This window comes from Phyllostomus hastatus, unplaced genomic scaffold (genome assembly GCF_019186645.2).
Source record: "Phyllostomus hastatus isolate PE091 unplaced genomic scaffold, TTU_PhHast_1.1 phas_scaffold_501, whole genome shotgun sequence".
Classification (NCBI taxonomy): domain Eukaryota; kingdom Metazoa; phylum Chordata; class Mammalia; order Chiroptera; family Phyllostomidae; genus Phyllostomus; species Phyllostomus hastatus.
In genome coordinates, this window is record NW_025334033.1 from 11,071,486 (window position 1) to 11,097,164 (window position 25,679).

At 43.9% G+C, this 25,679-nt stretch overlaps 1 protein-coding gene across 3 annotated transcripts; it reads right to left on the reverse strand.

Annotated features, from left to right (window-relative positions):
- Positions 1–406: 406 nt before the first annotated feature.
- TGM7 (transglutaminase 7) lies at positions 407–24,550 on the reverse strand. Of its 3 annotated transcripts, XM_045823154.1 has the most exons (14): positions 24,441–24,472; positions 14,913–14,978; positions 14,195–14,377; positions 13,491–13,736; positions 12,596–12,714; positions 10,472–10,600; positions 10,207–10,384; positions 7,670–7,808; positions 5,545–5,648; positions 4,910–5,152; positions 3,128–3,454; positions 2,541–2,701; positions 1,080–1,213; positions 407–835 (listed from the first exon to the last, which is right to left on the reverse strand). In XM_045823154.1, the coding sequence occupies exons 3-14, from the start codon at positions 14,304–14,306 to the stop codon at positions 676–678; spliced, it is 2,052 nt and encodes a 683-aa protein (XP_045679110.1). In that variant the 5' UTR covers positions 14,307–14,377; positions 14,913–14,978; positions 24,441–24,472; the 3' UTR covers positions 407–675. The 3 variants fall into 3 exon arrangements, with proteins under 3 accessions (XP_045679110.1, XP_045679109.1, XP_045679111.1); XM_045823153.1 differs by lacking the exon at positions 14,913–14,978 and having other exon boundaries at positions 24,441–24,550; XM_045823155.1 differs by lacking the exon at positions 14,913–14,978 and having other exon boundaries at positions 14,195–14,342; positions 24,441–24,478.
- Between the last annotated feature and the right edge of the window lie 1,129 nt (positions 24,551–25,679).

Consider the following 25,679-nt stretch of genomic DNA (forward strand, 5'->3'; position numbering starts at 1 on the left):
ACCAGCAAAGAGATTACAACTTGCTTTACTGCACTCCAGCTACCAAGTGCTTCCCAGTTATACTGGGGCCACCCTGAGTGGACCCTGCCCAGCTGTCCCCATGTTCTCAGGCCAGCAGCAGAGAAGCCCTGCCAGGCAGCTTCTGGCCAGTCCCCGTAGCACTGCTGTCATGGTCCTCCCCAGACCTCCCTTTAGCCTCTGCCTGCAGGCTCACAGTTTTAGTGGAGACACTGCGATCCTTGATTCCGGAGAGGCTGATTTAGGGGAATCATATTGGGCTTATTTTTTGCATGGTCCCTTAAAGGAAGAGAGAGAGGACAAGGGCAGGGAGGGCCCAGCTGTATGGCAGGCAGTCCAGAGGACAGGCTGGTAGTGATAAGTACCTTGTAAGACAGAACACCAGTGATCAATCAAATACATCTTTATTATCTCTTCCCAAGATGCACAGTGTTCTAATGGAGCTACATTCACCCCTAGGCAGGCAGGGAAGAGAAGAGAGAAGGAACAACTACACCTTCAGGAGTAAAGTGGGGCAGGCAGGGGACTGGGAGGTCATGGGTGCAGGGGAAGGACCAATTGCAAGAGGTCAGGGAAGGCATCAGAGGGGTGGAGGGGGCTACTGGAGGGCACCAGGAAATTGGGCCAGGGGAGGGGAGGGCCTGAGATGAGGGGTGGTCAAGAAGCTCTGGCTGCAGCTACGGAGATGTCCTTGTAACCCTTGATCTCCTTGACTTCATTGCTGCTGATGAGGACTTGCAGCTGGCGGCGTCCGGCTTTAAAGGGGTAGAGGACCAACTGAATTTGGGTGGTGTGTCCGGCCACCAGAGTTCCAAGGCTGAAAGTGAAAAGGAGCTCGTTAGAGCCCTGAGGGGTAACTGGTGGGATGGGTAATCCGGTTTCCCCCCTTGGTTGGGAAGCACTTCCCACCTCCCCACACCACAGGGCCAACCTTCCCTGAGGAGGGTGGGAAGATGGGTACACAGAGGCAGCATTCAGGAGACCAAAGACTGTCCCATGACCCCACAAGGAACCACCTGTCAGAGACCAGCATAAGACAGGTGAATGGCGATGGCACTTACTCATATGATAACTGCCCGTGGATGAGGCCACTTCCCTCCAGCACCATCGTACAGTGACTCAGAGCCACTGTTCGGGTGTTGGTGAAGGTGACATGGACTCTCAGTGCTTTGCCCACCTCGGCCCTCTCAGAGACCTGTGTGGGGAGAAGACAGGGATGTTGCAGGCAACCGACCTCATTTCTGCACTCCAGTAACCTCACTCCCCCATCCCTCTGTTGACCACCAGGGACTGTTTATTTAGACCTAAAACACTGAAGTTGGGAGAAAAGAATATGAGCTGAGAGTATTCAAGGTTAACACACACGCTGTCTTAGAAGGAAACCAGCATTGATTGGAAATTGGCGCCAAGTTGAACTCTATTTCCCTCTCTATCATCTAGTTCAGAATGGCAATTAGATCTCAATCTCAGTGCCAGCTCCAATCTAACAGGAAAGCTGTGTTAAAAAGAAGCACATACATTGTACTCCAATGAGGACATCAAAGTAGAGCGGGTAAAAATAACTTTGGAATCCAACATAGTCACACAAATCATCCCCAGGTCCCTTACTGATGGGGACCAATTAATAGCCTAGTTGGCATCTGATGTGTTGCATTGGATCCTGTTGGAACCAGGCTTCAGGTAGCGGGCAGGGCTCTCACCTCAGTACCAGGCTGACCGCTTGCGATTCTGCCCACTGTTGGTGAAGGCTGCCTGGCATCACTTCACCTGAGAGCATGCCCAGGTGAAAACCAGCAGGTGGCCAGGTAGTTTATGACATGGAGTCACTCAATTCTCATTCTGGGTGGGGATGGGGTGTGCTGTTGGGAAGCCACGAGCTGCAAAGCCAGGTTGTGACTAGGCTCAGGGGAAGTCTTTTAGAGTGAGAGGGGAAAGTGGGGAAGGAGCTTCTGGGGAAGGAAACCCTGGTAACAGGAGATGGGGAACATCCTGCCTGCCTGCTTCCCTTTACCCTTCCTTCACCTGTATTCCTCCCTCATCCAATGGCCTTGCCAGCTGCTCAAGCACCTGAACTCAAAATCTCAGGCTCACCTTTCATTTGTTTCCCTCCTCCTTGTCACCCCCATCTTATTAGCAGTCACATTTTGAATTTCACTTGTGGTCTCTCCCTCTCAAACCTCCTTGACTCCGTCTCCCAATTGTTGTCTTTCTTGCCTCTGCCTCTGCAAAGCTACTTCCTTACTTAAAATGCCTTCATCTCTATCTCATACGTCTGTATAGTGTCTTCCTGTATTTACATTCCATTTGAATCTTCTGTAAATGTCACCTCCTCTGGGAAGCCTACATGCTCTGTCCTGTGCTTTGTGGCAAGCACAAAAGATCACACCACATTGTGCTTTGTCCACTGAGTGGACACTCAGTGTTGGGACAGAAACCGTGTCTCTTACTGCCATACCCCCAAGCCCTGGGTTGGATGAGTCAGAGGGCCCTGGCCTGGGTCCCAGCGGTGTGCAGACGCTTACCTCAATAGATAAGTGGGGAGGTTCCAGAGAGATATCTTTTAGGACCAGTATGGACCTCCCCGTCCCCTCCACCTCAGCGATGCCAGACACACGTATCAGCCTTTCATCCGTCAGCTTGTTTCTATAATTGATGTAGGGTAGCAAGAGCGGCCACTGTATCTCTGAGCACAGATAAAAGACATCTTGAGTCTGGGGAATGGGTCTCAGAAAGCAAGGGGATAGAAAGAAACGTGCGTGTGAGAGGAAAAATTCGTTTGGGTGTGAGAAAGAATAAGTGTGTGAGTCTAGATGGGTGTGTGAAAGTGTATGTGTGTGTAAGAGAGAGATAGCGGGCTTGCCCTGCCCCTGTTGCACCCAGAGGTCGACTCTACATTTCACCTGGTGGGATGTTATCAGAAGTACAACACTTGGCAACCAACCTCCTGCCAACAGCAGCTTCACTGCCCAGTGAGTATATGTGCATGTGTGTGCACTGGGGAGATGTAGGGGTCTCTGTGCGATCTGGCTGGTCCAGCCCAGCTTTCTTCATGGCCCCAAGGTCCCCCTCCCCTGCTGTAGATAACTTTCCAAGCCTGCCTCATACTCACCCTCCCCAAAGTCCAGGTTTAAGTGCACTATTTGTCTCCAGAGGGGCTCCCGAGCGCCACCCTTGTGTAGCAGGGCCTGTGCGCAGAAGCGCACCTGAAGCCTGATGGGACCCTGGGGATGGGCTCTGTTTGGCACCCTCCTGGCATGCAGCTTCAGCAGCAGGTCCTGGCCCCACTCAGGTGTCCTGGCCAGGCGAAGCTGCAGCTGCGCTGGCTGATCCTGAGAATCCCTGGACCTCAGCAGATCCAGCAGGGGTGAAGAGGCCCTTCTGGAGCCCAGCATTTTCTTGGATGCCTTCATGAAAACAGACCGCTCCTCAGGGGATCCTGGCAGAAAGGACAGAGGAAAAACTTCAGTGGGAGTGGTCAAGGGGCCAATGACTGTCTTTAGGAAACAAGCCATTGGCAGCTCCCAGCTCCCCTTCTGAATCCCTAACCAGAGGAATAGCTATGTCAGGAGGCAATGCAGCATTGTGGCTGAGAACATGGGGAGTGGTGTTGCTTGGTGCTGAATTTAAATCCTTCCTCTTTCACAGTCCTCTAATCCCTCAGAGCTCAGCTGTCATTTAGAGCCTGGGGCTATCTCCTTGCCTCATAGAGTTGTCAAAATTGGGGTTAAATGAGTTGTTCTTTGTCAACAATATTGCCACTGTTGTCATTATCATCATCATCAATGCCAGAGGCTTCTCTCTCCCACCAGCATCCTCACTTCTAAAATACATGCTCCAGGACCTGGCTGGTATGGCTCAGCGGACTGAGCACTGGCCTGTGAACTGAAAGATCACCAGCTCAATTCCAAGCCAGAGCACATGCCTGGCTTGGGGGCAAGGTCCCTGGTTATGGACCTGCAAGAGGCAACCAACTGATGTTTCTCATGATCATCCATGTTTCTCACTCTCTCTCCCTTCCCCTCCCTCTGAAAATAAATAAATAAAACATTTAAAATATATAGGTATATATATATATATATATATATATATATATATATATATATATGCTTAAGCCTTTTAAATAGAGCTTCATCTGTTGCCGGTAGGGGCTATTCAACATTCAATCTTAACCCCAACTCACTCCAAACTGCAGACCCCTCTAGAATATTTACTGAGCACCAGAGCCACTGATCCAAGTAGTTTCCGTGTACTAACTCATCAAACCCTTACAACAGCCATCTGAGATACAGTTAACCCATTTTACAGATGAGAAAGTAGAGGCACGGGGATGATAAGAATGTGTCCAGGCTTATACATCTAGAACGTAGCAAGCCCTTGTTAGTACCCAGGCAGCCTGACTCCACCCTGGCCTTCTCCACGGGACGTCTACTCCCTTCCACAGGCCTGGAATCCCTTTCCTTCCCTGAGCATCCGCCTCTGCCCTTGCTGCCACCCCCACCGCCATGACAGGAGCCTGTGGTGTGACCCTAGGATAGGGTTGCCAGGTAAAATCAAGGACATTCAATTACATTTGAAATTTAGATAAACAACAAATAATGTTCAGTATAAGAATATCACATGCAGTATTTGAGACATACTTGTACTAATAAAAAAATTTTTTTGTCTGAATTTATCTAGAATTCAAATTTAACTGGGCACCCTTTATTTTAATTTGCTAAATCCAGCAACCCTGCCCTGGGGCCACATGGTCAGGACTCAGGAAAACCCTGGGAGTTTGCCATGAGGAAGCTTTTATGTGGTGATGATTTTAATGTGGGACCTAGCCCCACTGGGAGGCAACACAAAGGAGGTTATACCCACCACCCTCCCCAAACCCCCGGGCCCCAGGTACCTTCTGGGTACTTGTAGGAGCTGGTGATGTTCTGACGCTGGTCTGATCCTACCATCTTGGTGCTGATGTTGTTCCCAATGGAACGGGTATTATGCACCAGGATTTCCTGGGCCTGGCCATCCCCAAAGAGCCAAATGACTTCATCGGCATTCACCTCAGCATACACAAATGGGGTGTCATAGGGCAGGTGAACATCCCCTTCCTTGATGGCCCTCACGGAGGCAGGGCCACAGCAGAACAGCCCTGCACAGGGAACAGGAGTGGTGGACAGCTAACATGGCTGCTGACACGGGGACCAGGGCAGCTGGTCATGGTTGTGGGAAGTAGGGAGATGGGACAGGGAGGGGCAGTGGCACTAATGCCATCCTGCAGTTTCCATTAATTTAGCTGATTCCCACAGCCACCCTGTGAAGCAATGGTTAGCATCACCCTCCACTTTAAAGTGAGGAAACAACTGAGAGATCACCTAGCCTGTCAAGGTCAAAGGCAGACTCCTGACCCAAAGTGGTCCCTGCTTTGACTTTGGGAAGGGGAAAAAGAGGAAAAATACTTTCTTTTGGCCTCTTGCTCAGATGGCTTCACTCTGATCGTCCTTCCCCCAGAGCCCAGACCCTCCCATGGTGGTCCTCACTCACCGCTGCTGGTTTCCTGGGGAGTGGGATCCAGAACCTGCCACCCGTTGTATCCTGGTGGGAGATCTTTCCGGATCATCCAGCACTCATTCCAGACGTGGAAATTCCTACAGAAAGGAGGTAGATGACAAGGACTCACAGTTGTAGCAAATTTGCCAGGTATGAGACGCTACACTAAGTGCTTGCTGATATCATTGTTTCTTCTTCTCTTTTTAAAAAAAAATTTGTATTTGGAAGTAATTTCAAGCTTACAGTAGAGTTACACAATATTAAAAAAAATAGTACAAAGAGCACCCATAGACCCAATTCATAGACTGTTAACATTTTGCTCTATTTGCTTTATCATTGGCTTACTTTCAATATGGATATGGAGATTATATCTTTTCTTTTTTCTTTATTACTTCAGTGAATATTTCCCTGGAATAGGGATTGTCCCTTACATAATTTATACAGTTATCAATCTCATACATTTAATATTGATATGATAATTTAAAAATCTAATTTGCTGCCCTGGCTGGCATAGCTCAATGGATTGAGTGTGGGCTGCAAACCAAAGAGTCGCTGGTTCAATTCCCAGTCAGGGCACATGCCTGGGTTGTGGACCAGGTCCCCAGTGGGGGCCATGTGAGAGGCAACCACACATTAATGTTTCTCTCCCTATCTTTCTCCCTCCCTTCCCCTCTCTCTAAAAATAAATAAATAAAAATTAAAAATTTAAAAGTTAGTAAAAATAAAAATCTAATTTTCTGTCTATATTTCAATTTTGTCCATTGACCTAATAGTTATCCTTGCAAGGGTGTCCAATCTTTTGGCGTCTCTGGGCCACACTGGAAGAAGAAGAGTTGTCTTGGGCCACACATTAAATACATAAACACTAATGAAAACAAAAAAAATCTCATAATGTTTTAAGTAAATGTATGATTCTGTGTTGGACCACATTCATAGCCATCCTGGGCCACAGGTGACCCATGGGCAGCGGGTTGTACACCCCTGCATTATAGCATTCTTTCTTGCCCAGCCCAGAACCACACTTGCATTTAGTTGTCCAGGATCCCTTGTCTCCTCATTCTGGAACAGTTCCTCAGCCTTTGTTTTATTACACTGAAATTTGAATAGAGCATTTGTTTTACCAAAGTGGTCCTCATTTTTGGCTTATCTGGTGTTTCCTCATTATTAGATTTAGGTTAGGCATTCACAGTTCTATATGAGCGATATATTCTTCTCAGATACACACCTGCTTTTTTAAAAAAGAGATTTCATTTATTTATTTTTAGAGAAAGGAGAGAAGAAGGAGAAAGAGAGGGAAGAGAAACATCGTTGTGAGGGAGAAACATCGATTGGTTGCCTCTTGTGCAGGCTTGGAACAGGACGGAACCTGCAACCCAGGCATGTGCCCTGACTAGGAATCAAACTGGTGACCCTTTGCTATGCAAAATGATGCCCAACCAACCGAGCCTTACTGGTCAGGACCACCCCTGCTTCTTGGATCTGAGTAGTTTCAGCTGTCTAGGAGCTCAGAGAGAGAGGGCAGCTAGTTCTCAATGCAGCTCAAGGGCCTTACCTGGAAACTGGCTGGAAAGGGAAAAACAGAAAGTCAGATTTGGGTGAGAGCAGAGGAGAAAGGAACCAGGGAAAGAGACTAGAGTTCCGAAAATAAAGGGACATACAGAGATACACAGACACTTGTGCACACACAAGCACACATGCACACACACAATCAGAGTGTGAGTGAGGCAGGGAGAGGAGGAAGTCAAGAGAGACTGAAGGAAGTATGCAGAGGTAGGTCCCCTAGGCTTTGGCCTGACAGGGGAAACAGAGAATGGTGCAAGCAGAAAGACCCAAAACAGGAAGAATAAGACGATGCAGATTTTGAGGTCAGTATTCAGAGGTACAATCTAGTCATTTGCTTGTGGCTTCAGAATGTTATCCCATAGTCTTCTATCTCTGAAATGAGTTTGATGTGATGATCTAATTGGCCAGAACAGTCTCCTGGGTTGGGAACTTTTTTTCTGAGCAACAGCAACAACACACAGGGTAATGCTGCCTCACAGCAAGGGGGAACTAGGTCAGAATTTTCCTATCCTACCTGGGATAGAGCAGAGACCTGTTCAAGACAAGTGCCCCTTACCATATTTTGTCTCGTTCCGGAGTTGCCAGCATTTCTGCATTTCGATCATAGTAGGTATCTAAGGTCAAATTCCCATCCACATTGTGTGCAGAACGGAAATTGGAAACAATACGGGTTGGAACACCTAAACATCTCATTACTAAAGAGAAGAAAAGAATGGAGAATCACTGAGTTCATTTCAAGCTGAATCACTGGTATCCCAGGCATATTTTCTAACTTTCTTGCTGGAGGAGAAAAAGAAGGCCAAAATTCCTGCAGATCCATGCCTGTCACTCCTTCATTCTCAGAACACCACACCCAGGCCCAAAACCCTGCTGCCCTATTGATGGTCTCCATCTATCAGGACAAAAAAAAAAAAAAAAAGCATTTGATGGTCACTTAAAACAACATTTAATAGCTCAACTTATCATTTAGGGTTTCTTCTATTCATCAGCTTTCCAAATTAAAAACAAAGAATCTAGCCCTGGCTGGTGTGGCTCAGTGGTTGAATGCCAGCCTGTAGACTGAAAGGTCACTGGTTCAATTCCCTGCCAGGGCACATGTCTGGGTTGCAGGTCAGGTCCCCAGTTGGGGAAGCATGGGAGTCAACCAATTAATGTATCTTTCACACATTGATGTTTCTTTCCCTCTCTTTCTCCTTCCTTTCCCTCTCTCTAACAGTAAATAAATAAAAAAAATCTTTAAAACAAACAAGCAAACAAAAACCCAGAGGATATAAAACACTTTATAATTAGAAAGAAAATGTAAGAATTTAGGCCTCTGCTGTGGCCGGTTTCAGAAGAGAAGGTGTGTGACCTTAGGTAAGTGGCTTAACTTGTATGGGCCTTAGTTCCCTTGTATGTAACAAAAAGAGAAATCGAACCAGGTGATTCTCAGTTCTGGAATTCTGGATCTGTAATTCTACTGAAAGACAATGGTCTGGCAGAGGTAAGAAACAAATCCTAAGTGAACAGAGGAGCAAGATATACTTACAAAGGGAACATGCAAGTACAATGAGGCAATAACCATCTTTGTTAAAGCAACAGCATCCTCTTGTGGCTGTGAAGATGGTGCTACACAGGCTTTTGAAAGCTGAGTTAAGATTTCACAGATCTGCTCACACAAAGTGGACATTACACCACGGTGATCATCAACTCATACACACACACACACACACACACACACACACACACACACACACACCTGCCCAGGGTCAGATGAAATCAACCCAAGAGCCAGATGTGACCAAGGCAAGGAGTTCAGAGGGAGGTCATCCCACCCCTCTCTTGTTGGGGGTGAGGGGGAGCAGATGGTGCCTACAGCTCTGCTGGGAGGATTACAGTGCTTTGAAACGTAAAAGGACTATTGAGATTGATTGATCTTTTTTGTTTCTATTCATTCAAGAGCCTCAAAGAGCTACACCTATCTGCAATCACCCATCCACTCCCAGCACAGTTCCTGAGCTTTTCACAAACCCTTCCCAAGGACCAAAGTTAGGCCAGTGCTGCAAGTGGCCAGAAGCAGCTTGATGGGAGCAGCTCTGACCTCGCTCCATGGCCCCAGAACTCCAGGGCCTGGGAGTGGGGACAGGCTCAGAGGTGGAGCAGGGACACAGACTTAGACCTCCTTCCATCTCAAACTCTAAAGCCCAAGCCTTCCTCCATAATGTCTACCTAGCCACCCTAAGGGTAAATTTGACTCTACTAAATGCTGACACTATTTTGAGCATTTCCATTGAAAACAGATGGGTAACGTGAGGTCACTTGATTTGAACACTCGGATTTAAAGCTCTTCTCTGCCAGAAGCAGGTACACATAACAGCCAAGTTCTGCTGCCCCTCTTAGAAAAATCTAGAACTTTGTCTTTGTCCCCTGTCTCTGTCCTTCTGATTCTGTGCTTCCTCATTCTCCAACTCATTGAGTGTCAGCCCATGAGTTCAGCCAATATTCATCGAGCCCCACGGCGTAGAGAGTAGCACTGTGACAGGGACTCCTGCCTTGCGCTGGGGGAGACGGGCGGACCCCTCAGAAGATACTTTCCATCTTCTCTCATCTTTGCAGACAATCTGATCAACAAATTTGCACTAAATTGTAAATAACTGATAATGCATAAAACAGCAATGGTCCTTAAGGGTAGTTAGCAAAGTAGCAAATCTCTAATTGTAACTCCTCAAGAATCTCTCTGAAAAGCATTTGGGAGCTGCAGCTCTGCCTACAGGTGAGATCCGCTCTCCCAGACCATCTGCTTGCACCTCAGGCTTCCCAAACCTGTCCTGACTCCAGGCTCACCTTGAACTGAGAAGCCTGAGCAGGTGGCAGAAAAAAGCTCCATCAAGGAGACTGTGGAGTGATTGCAACAGGTCAACCTCCCTGCTGGGTAAATGTGCGGGACTCCTCAAGACCGTAGAGCATGCTGGTTAAGAGCCAAGTGCTCACAACTCCTTAGCTGTGGGCAAGCCACAGTCAACTCATGTGAAAATGGAGATGTCAGACCCAACCTCAAAGGGTTACCACTAAGGTGAAATCAGTGATTCTGCATTTCTACCTCCCCTCACTCACCAGTGCACATAACGCCCGCAAAAACCCAGCACTGTCCGTACTTCACAGGCTTCCCGCCCCTGGCTGACCACTGCCGCAGGATGGCCACGCTGCCATTCCACTCCAGCGGGCTGACCCCCAAGGAGTAGTCCTCTCCCCAGTTCCCCTGCAGCACGCCATTGTCATCATTGCTGTTGATCTGCAAAGAACAGATGGGTGGGTTTCCACAGTGGCTATGGAAAGCCCAGACTGCCCTCCGACAGGGGCGTGGGAGCTCTGTCCTCACCATGGCGCTCACCACCCTGCAGATGTACACCACATCACTCCTCTGGGAGCAGTCTTTGGACGGGTTCTCTAAGAAGTACAAGCTCTTGTTTAGGATCTCAAAGCAGATATCTATGATGTCCTCTTCAAACTTCCAAGTGATTGCAAGGGAGAAAAAAAAAAAAGAGAAGGGTAAAAATGTCTGGAATGCTGAAACTTCAAGCAAGTAACAGACTTTTAGGGAAGGTGTGTGTAGGAATGGGGCTAAATAGCAAAGTTCTGCCTTATAAATCAAAATGGGAATTCTGAAAAACTGACCTGTGTGGCTCTGATGGAAAATGCAAAGAGAATTCAGAGAGATGAAAGATCCTCATTGACTGAAGCGATCAGAGAAGGCTACTGGAGCTGGTGGGCTTTGAAAGGTGAGGTAGACAGGAGATAGGAGGGTGATGTCTTTGAGCATGGTGGGTACCCAGGACAGGGGCTTAGAGATCCTCATTTCTGAAGGACTTGTGGGAGAAAGTCAGAGAAAAAGAAATATAGGCTAAGGCATGTGTGGAGAGGGAGAGGAGAGTGGAGAGCCTTAAAACCAGGTGGAGGATTTGGCACTGACGTCAGCACAGGAGAAGCCAGTGAGGCTCATGCCATTCGTTTACAACATGTATTTGTGACATGTCGTAACCCTTTTGGCAGCCAAATGCACTGGTATTTGTCTCAGCTTCAAATAACCACACAAGCTGTCACAGTTGGAGACCAGGGGAGCTGATCTTCCTTAATAAGGCTTCCTGCTTCCCCCGATTCCTCCCTCCTGGTGTGTGGACAGACAGAAACTACACCAGCCATGACTGGTAGTTGAGGGTGGAAAATCTAGCCCCCTAACCCTGTATACTAAGTGGATATTTGATGTTATTAAATAATTGCTGTTCACTTTTCTTCAGTTCTGATAATGTATTGTGATTCAGTTTTTCAGAAAGAGTCGTCACCTTTTAGAGCTATATTCTGAAGTATTATTGGATTAAATGATATGGTATCTATCATTTGCTTAAAAAAAATCCAGTGATGAGGTGGAGTGGGTGGTGCGGTGCGGGAAGACTGGAGGAATATAAACTAGAGGTCAGCAAACTTTTTTTGTAAAGGGAAAAATAGTAAATATTTTAGACTTTGCAGGCCAGAGAGATTCTGTTTCAACTACTCAGCTCTGCCACTATAGCACAAAAGGAGCCACAGATGATACCTAAATGAATGAGCACACTTGTGTTCCAACACAATAGTATTTATGGCCCTGGCCAGGTGGCTCAGTTGGTTGAAATGTTGTCTCGTGCACCAAAAGCTTGCGAGTTCAATTCCCTGTCAGGGCACATACCTAGGTTGAAGGTTTGGTCCCCAGTCGGGGCACATGGGCACATACTAGAGGCAACCAATCTATGATTCCCTTTCTCTCTCTCCCTTCTTTCCTCTATTAAAGAAATAAATAAATGGTTCCTCAGGTGAGGATTTTTTAAATGGTATTTATAAACACAGAAATTTGAACTTTATATAATTCTCACATCACAAAATATTATTGATATTTTTTCCAACAATTTAAAAGTGTGAAAGTCATTCTTAGTTTGTGGGCCATGTGAAAACAGAGAAGCCACGCTTGGCCTATGGGCTATCGTGTGCAAACCCCTGGTGTAGGTGAGACAAGACTTACCATAAATTGATCACTATTGAAGCTGAGACAGATTCGTACAAGTTCACTGTAGTAGCCAGTCTGTTATGATTAGGTTTTAAGTTTTTCACTATAAAATATTAAAAACTAAAAAGGAGCCCTGGCTGATGTGGCTCAGTGGATTGAGTATTGTTCTGCAAACCAAAGGGTCTCTGGTTCAATTCCCAGTCAGGACACGTGCCTGGGATGCAGGCCAGGTCCCCAGTAGGGGGCGCATGAGAAGCAACCACACACTGATGTTTCTCTCCCTCTCTTTCTCCCACTTTTCCCCTCTGTCTAAAAATAAATAAATAAAATCTTTTTTAAAAAACCCTAAAAAGAAAGACATCTCCCTTTCCTTCTTTGCCTCTCTCACTGGATGGGAAATTGGTCCAGCACCGCACACCTGGACTTGTTAGTGGCTATTTGTGAGCCCACCTTCCCAGATAGTGTTACCTGCCCATAGTTCCATGGCCAGGAGGTGATGAATCTCTCCTGACCCTTGTACACAAAGCCGTAGTCCATCATGATATACTCCTGCAGCAGTATTTCACTTGGCAGATAGACATCATCTTCTGAGCAGTTAAGAGGAGTGGAGGGGGTAAAACACCAAATCAAAAAAAAAAAACACACAAAACAACAACAAAAAAACAGAGTAGTAAAAATGAAAACAATCATGAAAATTACCTTTCTGGAAAAAGGAGAAGCAATGAGGTGATGAAAATAGAAATCAAGAGTGGACCCCTTAGAAGTCTACTATACATTTTTGTAGAGGCCAGAGATAAAATCTATACTTTAAAAAAATAATGATGATCTTTGGTTGGTTGTAAAAGCAGCAAGATTGTTGTAGAGATTTGGAAAACGTAGATGATAAAAAGAAGATAATGAAAACCACTGATTCCCACTCTTCAGAGACACTCATGTTTTGGTGTATTCTGGCCACTCTCTTTTTTCCCTGCACATATATGTAATATATTATGTATCACATTATGTTCCATCTCCTAATCTATTTCACCTAATCTCACACCATATAAGTAATTTCAAAAGAGTGTATGGAACCAAAATGTGGAGCTCTTAATGCTGTGACCTAAGGCTAAAGTTCTTCATGGGACGTAATAGACACTCAATAGTGCTATGTTTTCCTGGGGAGATATAAGATTAAAAAAGAAAATCACATCATGAAGAGTTTCATCATGCCACTAAAAATTCCTTGTAAAGAAGATTTTTGGTGAGCACAAGGCAACGTATTACATAGATGTGCAATGTTTTATCTCCTGGGCTTTCTGAGTAGAATTTTACAGAACATTCCCAATGGATCAAGTTGGCATTACCACCTGTGAGCAAGCTGTACCTGCGCTCCAAGGATTAAAAAGCAGGAAGAAAGTCCCCAGGGAGTGAGTCGAGCTGTAACCCTGGCCTTGAGAGGTCTCTATCTTCAGAGTGTAGGAGCCAATGACTGCATTGGATGGTGTGAATAGGGAGACACAGAGCAAGTTGGAGTCAATGGAGAAGTCAGAAGCACTCCAGACATTCCCTTGTTGGGTCTGGGTGAGTGAGAAGGTGGCTCGGGTTCCTGACAGCTCCGTGGGTGCTGGTCCTGTGTAGAAAAGAATGACTCCAAAGTGAGGTTCAAAAATCTACGTGACATGATTCCAGGCATCCTGGAACGACCCTCACCTTTTCCCAACACTTGTTGATTCTCTTGGTTTAAGGTTTTTACTGCCACTGGGTGTCCTTGGGCAAGCCATTTAAGATCTCTGGGCCTCAGTTTTTAATCTGTGAAATGGGACCATAATAGTACCCACCTGAAAGTATTGTCACAAGGATTAAACAAGTTTATGGGTCTGAAGTTTAGAACAGTGCCTGTAGTATATTTAAAGGTTGGTTGTTATTATCACAACTTGAGTTTTGTGAGTTTGCCAAATTCTTTCTTAACAACACTAATAGGGTGCTAACAACTTCCTGAGGAATCCAAGGAGAAGAGAGGAAGGGCAGCTCTGAAAAGAGAGGTAGGTGCCCTACAGGTAGACTTTGCCGTGGGGAGGGTGAACTCACCAGTCTCAGCTATGAAGGTAATGCGGTCGGTCCCCCAGTGGAAGGGTCGGTTGAAATGCAGCTGGAGCATGAAGGGCTGGCCCCGGCGCACAATGAGCCGCTTGAGGCCCATTTCCTGCGTGTGATGAGCCTGGTTGTTCCTGGGGCTCTGCAGGTTGACAGACCTGAGCTCTAAGGCTGCCACTGGGGGAGAGGGGGGCACAGGTCACTGCCCACTATTGTTCCCTGGGCTCAGCATCATTCCCTGACATTGTCAATCATTTCTGTGGCACCTGGCTCTGACTTAGGTGAGATTCCAGACCTTAGGCCTTCTGCCACCCACTCCCTAGTTGCAGGACTCCGTGTCAGAGGGTGATCCAGCAGGCCCTGGCCCGAGAGTGTGGGCACAATGACCCCAGTGACCTCTGGGCCTGGACCCAGAGCCACAGTGCTTGGGAATTAAGGTCCCAGAAAGCAAATCATTTCTGGATAACTGAAACTTACCCCACCACGTACCATTAACCATTTGTGTTGATGTTCTTTCTATAACTTATTCTGCTGATTAAAAAAAGAGCAAGTAAGAATTTTGTATGAATTAAGTCAATGAGCTGACTGGAGGCTGGGACCTCAGCTATAGGCAAGTTCCTACTTTAGGATACAGGGCAGGTGGAAGCCTCAGGGTTACTTATAGGTTATTTCTTGCTTCTCAACCATGTTGCCAGTATATGAAAGCACTTACCACTGCTTCCTGAGGTGCTACTGTATGGGTATACCTAGTGTACAGTTTAAGAATTCTCATTTGGACCTAAGGAGGAACACACCAAGATACATCATAATTACATTAGCCAAAATTAAAGATAAAGAGAATATCTTAAAAGCAGCAAGAGCAAAGGAGACAGTAACCCACAAAGGAGTGCCCATTAGACTATCAGCTGATTTCTCAAAAGAAACCTTACAGGTAAGAAGGGGCTCAAAGTCATGAAAGGCAAGGACCTACAACCTAGATTACTCTATCCAACAAAGTTATCATTTAAGATGGAAGGTTAGGTAAAGTGCTTTCCAGATAAGGTCAAGTTAAAGGAATTCATCATCACCAAGACCTTGTTATATGAAATGTTAAAGGGACTTATCTAAGAAAAAGAAGAAGATCAAAATCATGAACAGTAAAATGACAACAAACTCACAACTGTCAACAACTGAACCTAAAATACAAAAACAAAAACAAACTAAACAAACACCTAGAACAGGAACAGAATCACAGAAATGGAGATCACATGGAAGGTTATCAGCAGAGAGGGGGAGGGGGAGAATGGGGAAAAAGGTACAGGGAATAAGAAGCATAAATGGTAGGCATAAAATAGACAGGAGGGAGTTAAGAATAGCATAGGATATGGAGAAACCAAAGAACATATATGTACGACCCATAGACATGAATTAAGGAGGGGGGTACTGCTGGTGGGAGGGGGGTGCAGGGCAGAGAGGGATAAAAGGGGGAAAATTGGGAGAATTGTAATAACATAATCAATAAAATATATTTAAAAAGGAAGAATTCTCATAACACTATAAGCCTGTAAGAGTGCAGGCTCTCACTGCCTGAACTGTGAGTCCTTGAGTTATTTAAAGTCCCTAGACATCAGTGTCCTCGCCTGAAAAATGGAGACAATGCTAATCCTACCTCACAGGGTTGGTATGGGCATTAAGTGAGAATTCACAGGTAAACCTTAGCATAGCAGCAGGTACAAAATAAGCACTCCACCAAAGGAAGGGCCTTCATTAGTTGTTCTTAGTACTAGTAATAATGCAGCCTCAGATTGCATTTGCTTTGCTGTTTTTGCTGGTGATTTTTATTGTATTTCTGTCAACAAAAAATCTATTAGGTCTTTCCCCCTAGCAGTTCACTAATTTATCTCAGTGGTTCTCAGCTGGGGAAAGTTTGTCCCCTGGAAGACATGAGGCAATGCCTGGAGACATTTCCAGTTGTTACAACTAGGGGAAAGGCTGCTACTGACATCTAATGGGTAGAAGCTGGGGATGCTGCCAAACATCCTGCAGGAAAATCTCAAGTTTGCTCCCAGTCACGATGTAAACGTGGGTCACAGTCAAAAAGTTTGAAAAAAAAAAAAAAAACAACTGGCCTAGATCCTGTTGGAAACTAGTTGCATATCATTTGTTCCTAAGGGTCCTGACATTTTCGTTCCAAGACCTACTGAGCCTTCCCAGAAAGTCCTTCCACCCCAGACATAGTGCCCAATGGCCATTCCACTCTGAACGATCAGATACCCAGAAGAGGCAGTGAAGAACACACTTCCACAGGGAGGGCCAGTACTGGGGGCAGCCTTTTCCTGGCTGCTGTTCACAGCTCAAAGCACAGTCCCCATGGGCAGCCAACTCCATTTTCCCTTGACCCAGGCTGACTCTTGGTTTAGGGAAAAAAGGGAGGAGGAAGAAGAGAGCTGTCTTCCTCTTCACACCCAAAGTTGCAGTGCATAGAGTAAGCCCATTCTCCACTGGAGGCTCAGGTTTTCTTTTTTAATTCCATTTAATATAATTATGCTTTTGGCCCACTGAAGTGCCTTTCATGTCAGGGAGACAATGACTTCAGAGAACCGAAGGGAGGGCCTTCAAAGGAGCAGGAACAAAAGCTAAGAGATCAGAAAGAGGTTCAACAAAGCGGGAAATCAAGCAGAATCAATTAGTGAAAGCATGTCAGTGCCCACAAGGCCTTCCTGACTTGGCCACTGGCCCACCAGAGTTAGTAACAAGTAAGAGGAGAGGTAAGCCCCAGCCACATGACTCCTGGTGCTTGATTAAATACAAAGACAAGGACATAAAAAGGATCAAAATATATCCCCATGTATTACCAGTCTTTGAAAAAAAAAAAAAAAAGAAGACGTTAAAACAGCCCTCTCTGCCTTCAGTGAATTCTGAGATGGGAAGCTCTTGTCCTCTGAGAGATCAAAGGTCTTGTGGAAGGTTTTATCTCTCCCTTTGAGTCTCGGCTCAGAGGTAACCACCGATCAAGGATTTTCTTTGACCTTTGAAGATGATGCCCCACCTCCTACCTATGGTCACTTACCATCTCAACACCCTCTTTGTTTTCTGCAGAGCACTTAATCACATCTAGAATTAGTTCCACAAAAGCAGAATCTTTGGCTATCTTCTCACACCTGCTTAGGATGGAACCTGGTTCCTAATTACTGATAATTATAATTAATGTTCTTACTTAATTCTTACTACATGTCAGGCGCTCTCTGAAGTGTTTTACATGACTTAAATCATTTGTATTCTCACAACCACGCTCTGTAGAGGTGTTAGTATTGTTCCTGACATGCAGAGCAGAACTGGGATTCAAATCCAGGTACACTGGCCCCAGAGCCTGTCCTCTAGCTCTTTACAATCTTCTGCCTCCCCTGTGGGTGTCTAGAGATGTTTGCTGAATGGATATGTGTATATGTGCATGAAGGAGGAGGTAGGTGGCCTGGCAGAAGGGAAGTAAGGCTGTAGAGGCACAGAAGGAGAAGAGCTTGTGAGGGCAATAGCACCAAGCTGCTACTGTTGGCTTCAGTAGTAATGTGCACACCTATTCCTGATGGGAGAATAAAAGCTATATACCTCTCTGAGGGCAATATATCAATATTTATTACAAAATAAAAGAAAGCCTTAAAACACAGATACCTTTGAGTCATAAGTTCCTCTTCCAGGAACTTTTTCTTTTTTTAAAAAAATCATAATTTGGGCCTGGCCATTGTGGTTCAGTTGGTCATTCTGTAGATCAAAATGTCGTGGGTTCAATCCCTTGTTAGGGTGCATATGAGAAGGCAACCTATTGATGTTTCTCTCTCATGTCGATGTTTCTCTTTATCTCTCTTTCTCTCTCCCTTACCCTCTCTCTAAAAGCAATGAAAAAATGTCCTCGGGTGAGGATAAAAAAATCATAATTTGTGTACAAAAATGTAAGCATAAGGATATTCAGTGCAACCTAAATAATCTTAGAGTAAGAGTTGGATACACAAACTTTATTCCTCTCATCTTGATATAATCAACAAAAAAAGGACAAAGAGGGATTCCAGCTAAGATGGAGGCATAGGTAGAAACCCTTCACTTCCTCGCACAACCAAAAGGAGGATAACAACCAATCTAAAATCAATAACAACCAGAAGTGCCAAAAAATCAAACTGCATGGAACTCTGACAAAACAATTACAAAACAAGAATTACAAAAGAATTACAAAACAGTCAACCAGAAAAAACAGACTGGTAAGATGGGCAGACAGAGAGAACCATGGCAAGGCTGAAAAGGAAACTGAGCCTCAGAGCTGACTGTGGACTATGGCAGTTGCCACGGTGGGAGAAACTCCCAGTCTCACATGAGAATTCGTTGGAAAATGGACATAGAGCCAAGCAGACGAGCTGCATTATTCCCTCTCTGGCCCCTCTCCCACAGACAGCACCTAGTGCAGCAAGGAGGCCTGCCCTGACCTGGTGAATACCTAAGGCCCTGACCCCTTACAAATTAACAGGTGCTCCAAGACAAAGAAATAGGGCCCAAATGAAAGAACAGAGCAAAACTCCAGAAAAAGAGCTAAGCGATGAGGAGATAACCAACCTATCTGATGGAGAGTTCAAGGCCCTGGTAATCAAAATGCTCACAGAACTGACTGAGCTTGGTCACAAAATGAAAAAACAAATGAAGGATACCCAAAATGAAACAAAGCAAAATATTCAGGGAACCAACAGTGACAGAGAGGAAACCAGGACTCAAATCAACAATTTGGAATAAAAAGAATAAGCATCCAACTGGATCAGAATGAAGAAACAAGAATTCAGAAAAATGAAGAGAGGCTTAGGAACATCTGGGATAATTTTAAATGTCCCAATATCTGAATCATAGGGGTGCCAGAAAGAGAAGAACAACAGCAAGAAATTGAAAACTTATTTGAAAAAATAATGAAGAAAAACTTCCCCAATCTGGCAAAGGAAATATACTTCCAGGAAGCCCAGAGAGTCCCAAAGAAGTTGGACCAAAGGAGGAATACACCAAGGCACATCAACATTAAGTTACCCAGGATTAAAGATAAAGAATCTTAAAAGCAGCAAGAAGAAAGGAGAGAGTTACCTACAAAGGAGTGCCTATAAGACTATCAGCTGATTTCTCAAAAGAAATCTTGCAGGCAAGAAGGAGCTGAAAAGAAGTATGCAAAGTCATGAAAGGCAAGAACCTACATCCAAGATTACTCTATCCAGCAAAGCTATTATTTAGAATGGAAGGGTAGATAAAGTGCTTCCCAGATAAGGTCAAGTTAAAGGATTTCATCATCACCCAGCCCTTATTATATGACATGTTAAAGGAACTTATCTAAGAAATTGAAGAAGATCAAAAACTATGAACAGTAAAATGACAACAAACTCACAACTATCAACAACCAAACCAAGAAAAAAAAAAAGAAAAACTATGAAAACAAAAACTAAGCAAACAACTAGAACAGGAACAGAATCAGAGAAATCGACATTCATATGGAGGATTTTCAGTGGGGAGTGGAAGGGAAAAATGGGGGGAATGTACAGGGAATAAGCATAATTGGTAGGCATAGAATAGACAGGGAGAGGTCAAAATGGTATAGGAAACAGAGAATTCAAAGAACTTATATGTACAACCTATGGAGATGAACTAAGGGGGAGGGGAATACTGGAGGGTTGAGGGGTACAGAGTGGAGGGGGGATAAAAGGGGAAAAATTGGGAAAACTGTAATAGCATAATCAATAAAATATACTTTAAAAAAGGACAAAGAATATGGGAAAATAATTCATGAAATAATAAAAGGAACATAAAAAAATAAAAACACCATATGTTACAGATTATCTTTAGATGGTGAAATTTGTGGGAAATTTATCTTTCCTTTGAGTTTTTTGGGGTTGTCCAAGCTTCTGCTTAAACATGTACTCTTTTTGTATTTAAGGGAAAGTGTTACTTTCATTAAAGGCAGATTTCTGAGCAGGAGTGACATGATCAAAGCTGTCCTTCTGAATTAATCTGGCTGTGGTATGTAGCCCAGACTGGAGGGTGAAAAAGATCAGCATGGGAAGGGCAGTGAGTGTCTGCTGCAATCATCTGAGACAAAAGGCTAATGAGGACTTAAACAAAGGTGTGTGAGGGACTGGCATCTGTGGGCATGTGGCAGGCTAACAAACAGCTAGTTTGGAAAAAGACTGGGGCAGATTAAAAGAATCCACTGCCAACAATGTCCTGAGCAGTCAGGCTACTGGAGAAGAACTGGAAACCTCCAGGCAAAGATGGCGGAGGGTAAGTTATACCCAGCACAGCCAGTGCAGAGAGATCGTGCCTGCTGCCAAGGTCAGGTGGACTCAGCTCCTTTCTTCTCCTGACTTTGTCCCTAGATTTGTCCAGTTTCTTGGCCAATGTCTTTTCTTTTTCTACTACTCATTATTATTGCCAGTTTGGGACTTTGATAAATACTTTTTTTTTTTTCATTTCTTCCCTTTTAAAAAATGTGAAAGGGCCCATCTGTGTGAGAACAGGGAGGTTCTTATGTGATGAGATATTGCAGCATTTCTGTGCCTCTTTAAGTGTACAAGAGTAAGAATGCTTTATTATCTAAAGGTTCAAGTCCAAATTCTTTCAGCAAGTGTTCAAAGCCCTCTACAGTGCAATCCCAACATCTTATCTCCCAATAGCCATAAATAAACTCTGCTTCACTTGTTGCCTCCAAATAGATTGTGCCCAGCTCTACCTCTGGATGGTCCCTGCCATTCCCCAATTTCTATGTGTCCCCACTGTAACCATTCTTCAAGGACAACTCAGCATCCACCTGCTCCATGAAATCCTTCCCAAACAATTCAGAATATGGAGGTATCTTACCACCTGTTACAATAGTTTTATATCTAGCTAATATTTACTAAGTATTATTAAATTCCAGGATTTATATGCATTATCTCGTATTCCTGCAAATACCCAAGAAGGTGTTAACTCCATATTACAGATGAGCAGACAGAGGATCGATGAGGCTAAATTTCCCAGTGTCACCTACCTAGTATTTGGCAAAATTGTCACTTATATCTGGACAATTTGATTCCAGAACCTGACTCTTCTCGCCTGTATGCCTGCTCTGAGGCCCCCCGCCTCTTTCTTTCCAAGTAAATGAATATCATGGTTTATTCCAAAGAAAATGTAATAGGCAGGCCTTAGAGGAGCTGCTCTGGTGGAAGAACTAGAGAGGGGTCCCCTGGTTTCTCTGTAGAGCCCTAGAGTTCCAAAGAACACAATGAAAACCACAGTCCCATCTTCACCACCTTGTCCTAAAACACCAGCCTGTCCAGGCAGAACCAGCTCCAGGACCTACCTGGCCTCTCCCCCTGCACTGCAATTTCTTAGACTCTAAACCACTTATTTGTCAATTAATCACCAACAGATATGTTGTTTCTTTGAAACATTGTTTTCAGTTAATGGTGTCTACATAGTTAACTACACTGTTTGCTTGCATACACCCAGCACTCAGCAAACAGCTGCTGCCAAGAGGAAGCAGCTGTTGTGTTCCTAGCTGGCCGCACAAGTGAAATCATTAGGTCTTTGGCAGGAAATACAGCCCTGGATTACAATCCACAATATATTAAAGTTTCTATAAATATTAAGTCTTGCTGTAATCAGAGAAATGAAAACTAAAACAATGAGATCCCATCTTTGACTCATTCAAAAACATTTAAAAGAATACCCATAACTTATTTTATGAGGGCATATGGAAATAGACTATCTCATATGGTAGGAGTGTAAATTCACCCAGACTTTTCAGAGAAATTGTTTGATATCGAAGGGTAGCAGAATATGTCATCCCAAAATATGCCACTTTGGCATAAAGATTATTTTGAGCTGAAGGCACGTGCAAAGAAGCAGATAAAAGAAAGTCTTTTTGACCTCCCCCCATTGGCTTCAAAGCAGGATATATATCTGTAAACAAGTCCTCCCTCTCCTCTCTAATGGAGCCTGGAGAGAGCTCTGGGCCCCATCAGCCCAGAGAAGCACCAGAAGAATCCACATAACAACCTATTAACTAGCCTTTGTCTTTCATTAGCTTCCCCAATGTTTACCTTTCTGCAATTTGTTGCCCTAAACACTCAGTCCTTTTCCTTTGTCTTTCACTTCTCAAAAAATTCATTGATCCTTTGTTAAGATGCTATATAAGGCCAAGTTCTAACCACTCTTTTGAGTTACTCGTCACTGAGTGCTCCCATGTGTATATGCAATACACATGTTAATAAATTTCATTTGTTTTTCCCTTGTTAGTCTCCTATCAGTTTAATTTGGAGGTCCTCAGCCAATGAATGTCACTGGTGGGGGGAAAAATTAAATTTTCCCTCCCCTACAATATCCATCGTAACTCCCAGTGAATATTGTTTTTGATCCAACAGTTCTCTTAAAAAACTTTCGGATAAAAAACATTTGCACACATGTGCAAAGCTATGTCAACAGGGACATTCACTGCAGCATTATTTATAAGGGCAAAATATTTAAAACAATCTAAATGTCCATGAACAAAGCAAATAAATAAATTAAATTAATAAATGTATTAACTACATTGTGCTTGTTTGCCCCAAATTGAAACCTATAATTCATTTCAAATCTTCGTATTGCATGCAAAGATTTCCAAGACATCCTTGGCTGGTGTGGCTCAGTGGGTTGAGTGCCAGCCTACAAGCTGAAAGGTTCGATTCACAGGGCACATGCCTGGGTTGTGGGCCAGGTCCCTGATTGGGGGTGTGAGAGAGGCAGCCAATTTATGTTGCTCTAGCACATTGATGTTTCTCTCCCTCTCTTTCTCTCTTTCCCTCTCTCTAAAAATAAATAAATAAATAATTTTTAAAAATTGCCATAAGAAAAAGATGTCCAAGATATAAGATTTTGTTTTTTAAAAGCAAGTCACCAGACAATATGTGTTATATAATCTCATTATATAAAACAAATAATTGTATATAATCTAGTGTTATTTGGAAGCAGTTAACTAAATTGTTAACAGTTCTTTCCTATGAGGAAAAATCAGATTGGGAATACATATGTATGTGAAGAGGGATTGGGGCTTTTTCTTAATCCTAATATATGAACTTTTAACTTTTTATAACATGTATTTTGTGTATTATTTATTTAATTAAAGTATGGTATTTTAGAAGGTACTATAACATTTTAGGCTTACTGTAATTTGGGATAACTGAAGTGAAAAAATACCCTAGAATTTAGTACAAAAAGACCCTGGAATCTAGCACATGAACAAACCTCTTTAGCCTTCTCTATCAAACTCTGCCTTATGTTGAAATACAATGTACATCTCAAATTCTAACAATTTCTATGATATATAGTTTATTTTTTATTAAAATATTTTTTATTTTTCAACTACAGTTGACCTTCAATATTATATTATTTTCAGGTGTACAGCATAGTGGTTAGAAATTTATGTAACTTACAAAGTGATCCCCACAATAAATCTAGTACCCATCTGACACCATACACAGTTATCACAGTACTGCCGACTGCATTCCTTGTGCTGTACTTGACAGCCCTGTGGCCATTGTGTAACTGCCAGTTTGTACATCTCAATCCCTTCACCTTTTTCACTTAACCCCCAACCCCGCTTCCCATCTGGCAACCCATCAGTTTGTTCCATATACCTAGGAGTTTGTTTCTGTTTTGCTTGTTCATTTATTTTGTTTTTCTGTGATGTATAATTTACAATGCAAATTTTAAAAACCTGTAATCCACGTTTAGCGCCCTCTCCCCGCTGACCCCATGTGTCTGTCAGGCTGCCCTCCCTGTTTTTCTCACTCCCAGCAGCAGGGCAGCAGTGATTCTAAGGGGAGCTGAGAGTCGGGAGAAAGGCCTGGGATCGGAGAAGTGATGCTCCCACAGGTCCAGGGTTAGCCACAGAAGTGGCCTCTCAAGCACCAAGGGCACCAAGGGGTAAAAGTCAAGGTCCTTGTGAGCCCCCTCAGACTTTTCAAGGTCATTCCAGTCCTAGACGTTAAAGAAAAGATTGCCCACTGCTTCAGGTACAAACTGAATCCATTCATAAGAAAAAGAATGACTGTATGCTTTGTGCCCTGAGGTCTGAATTAAGGTAAAGAAATGGGAGAAAGGAGCCACATTATACAGTGGACTATCAACATCAACTTAGGCCCACCTGTCTTTCCTGTTCACCTCTACCCTCTCCGTGTATCTCTCCTCTCTTGATTTAGCACCTCAGAAAAGTTACGTTCCCAGTACTCACCTTGATTCATCTTCCTCCTTCTTCTGTCAGCCAGGGCCCTTCAACTAATCTGTATAAAGATTCTAGACTTTATAGCCTCTCTGGGCATTTACTGTCATCTGACCAGAAACTTTCTTTCCCTCCTGAGTTGGGTGGGGCTGCCATTTCCTCCTCCTCCTAGTATTCTTCCTGCTCTTAACTTTCCCACTGTTCCGTGTGCATCACAGCTTAAGGAAAAGAGCTGTTTCTAAAGCCTTTTTAAAAATTGCTGAGGGATTTGTTTCTGTGGCTTCCTTTTTCAGCTGAGAAGACTCAAGGGACATGGAAGGCAAAGCTTGGTCTGGATCTGTTCCTTTGCACCTCTGTCACTTCAGGGCCTGGGACTGGATTCACTCTAAACTGGATTCATTCTGGTGTGGGGCATCCCTCCATGGAGTTGAGATGGGAATAAGGCAGGGAACTGCCCTCAGAAAGGTTATCACAAATGGTCATGAAAACACCTGTGGGCAGCCCATTAGGACCTGGAGACCTTTGCACCTTGAAGAAAAATTAAGTAAATTGAAATGGTGAATTATTATAATTCAGATGAAGTTGGTAAAGTTTCCAGTGACAAGGAGAAATGCCCGTGATATAACGTTAATGGGTGGGGTGGGAGTCAGGGAGCAGGATACAGAAACAGAGCAGCTTATCTCAAGGAGGAAAAAAATGTTATTTATATAGATAGACCCATTTTTAACAGATGGAAGAAAGTATAAACTGTGATTCTCTAAGAGCAGTGAGATTGTGAATGATTGTGGTTTCCTTACTTCAACTTTTCTGAGCTAAAAAAAAAATCCTCATTGGGAGAGGAAAAAAATCAGGGAGGAAAAAAATATTATTAAGAGAAAGTGAGAAAAGGGAGGACCGTGGCTGGAGATCTGGACAAGTGTCTGTTATGAGATTCACAGTTTAAAGACAGAAGCAGAAGTATCCAGTCAACCCTCCTGGAAGAAGAATTTAGATCGGTAAAAGAATAGCGCTACAGAGAAAACATAAGGCTATTTACACATTTACTGCTCATTGTCAAAGGTGTGTAAGAGGTGCCCAATTCCTTATGTGACTCATAGAGAAAATGTCTGCACCCATTGTAATCAAAGCTTTCTGTCACATCTGCCTTTTCATGTGTTGAATATATTTAGGAAATGGTCCTCAGTTGGATGCATTAAATTAGTTTATTACTAAATGCTTACTGAGTACCTTGTGGGCTTTATGTTTATCAAA

Coding starts and splice junctions, on each gene's coding strand:
- TGM7 (XM_045823153.1), bottom strand. Junction 12,715..13,490: donor TTTTAATCCTTGGAGCGCAG/GTACAGCTTGCT, acceptor TTAACTGCTCAG/AAGATGATGTCTATCTGCCA. Junction 3,455..4,909: donor CTCCTACAAGTACCCAGAAG/GTACCTGGGGCC, acceptor CCTTTCTGCCAG/GATCCCCTGAGGAGCGGTCT.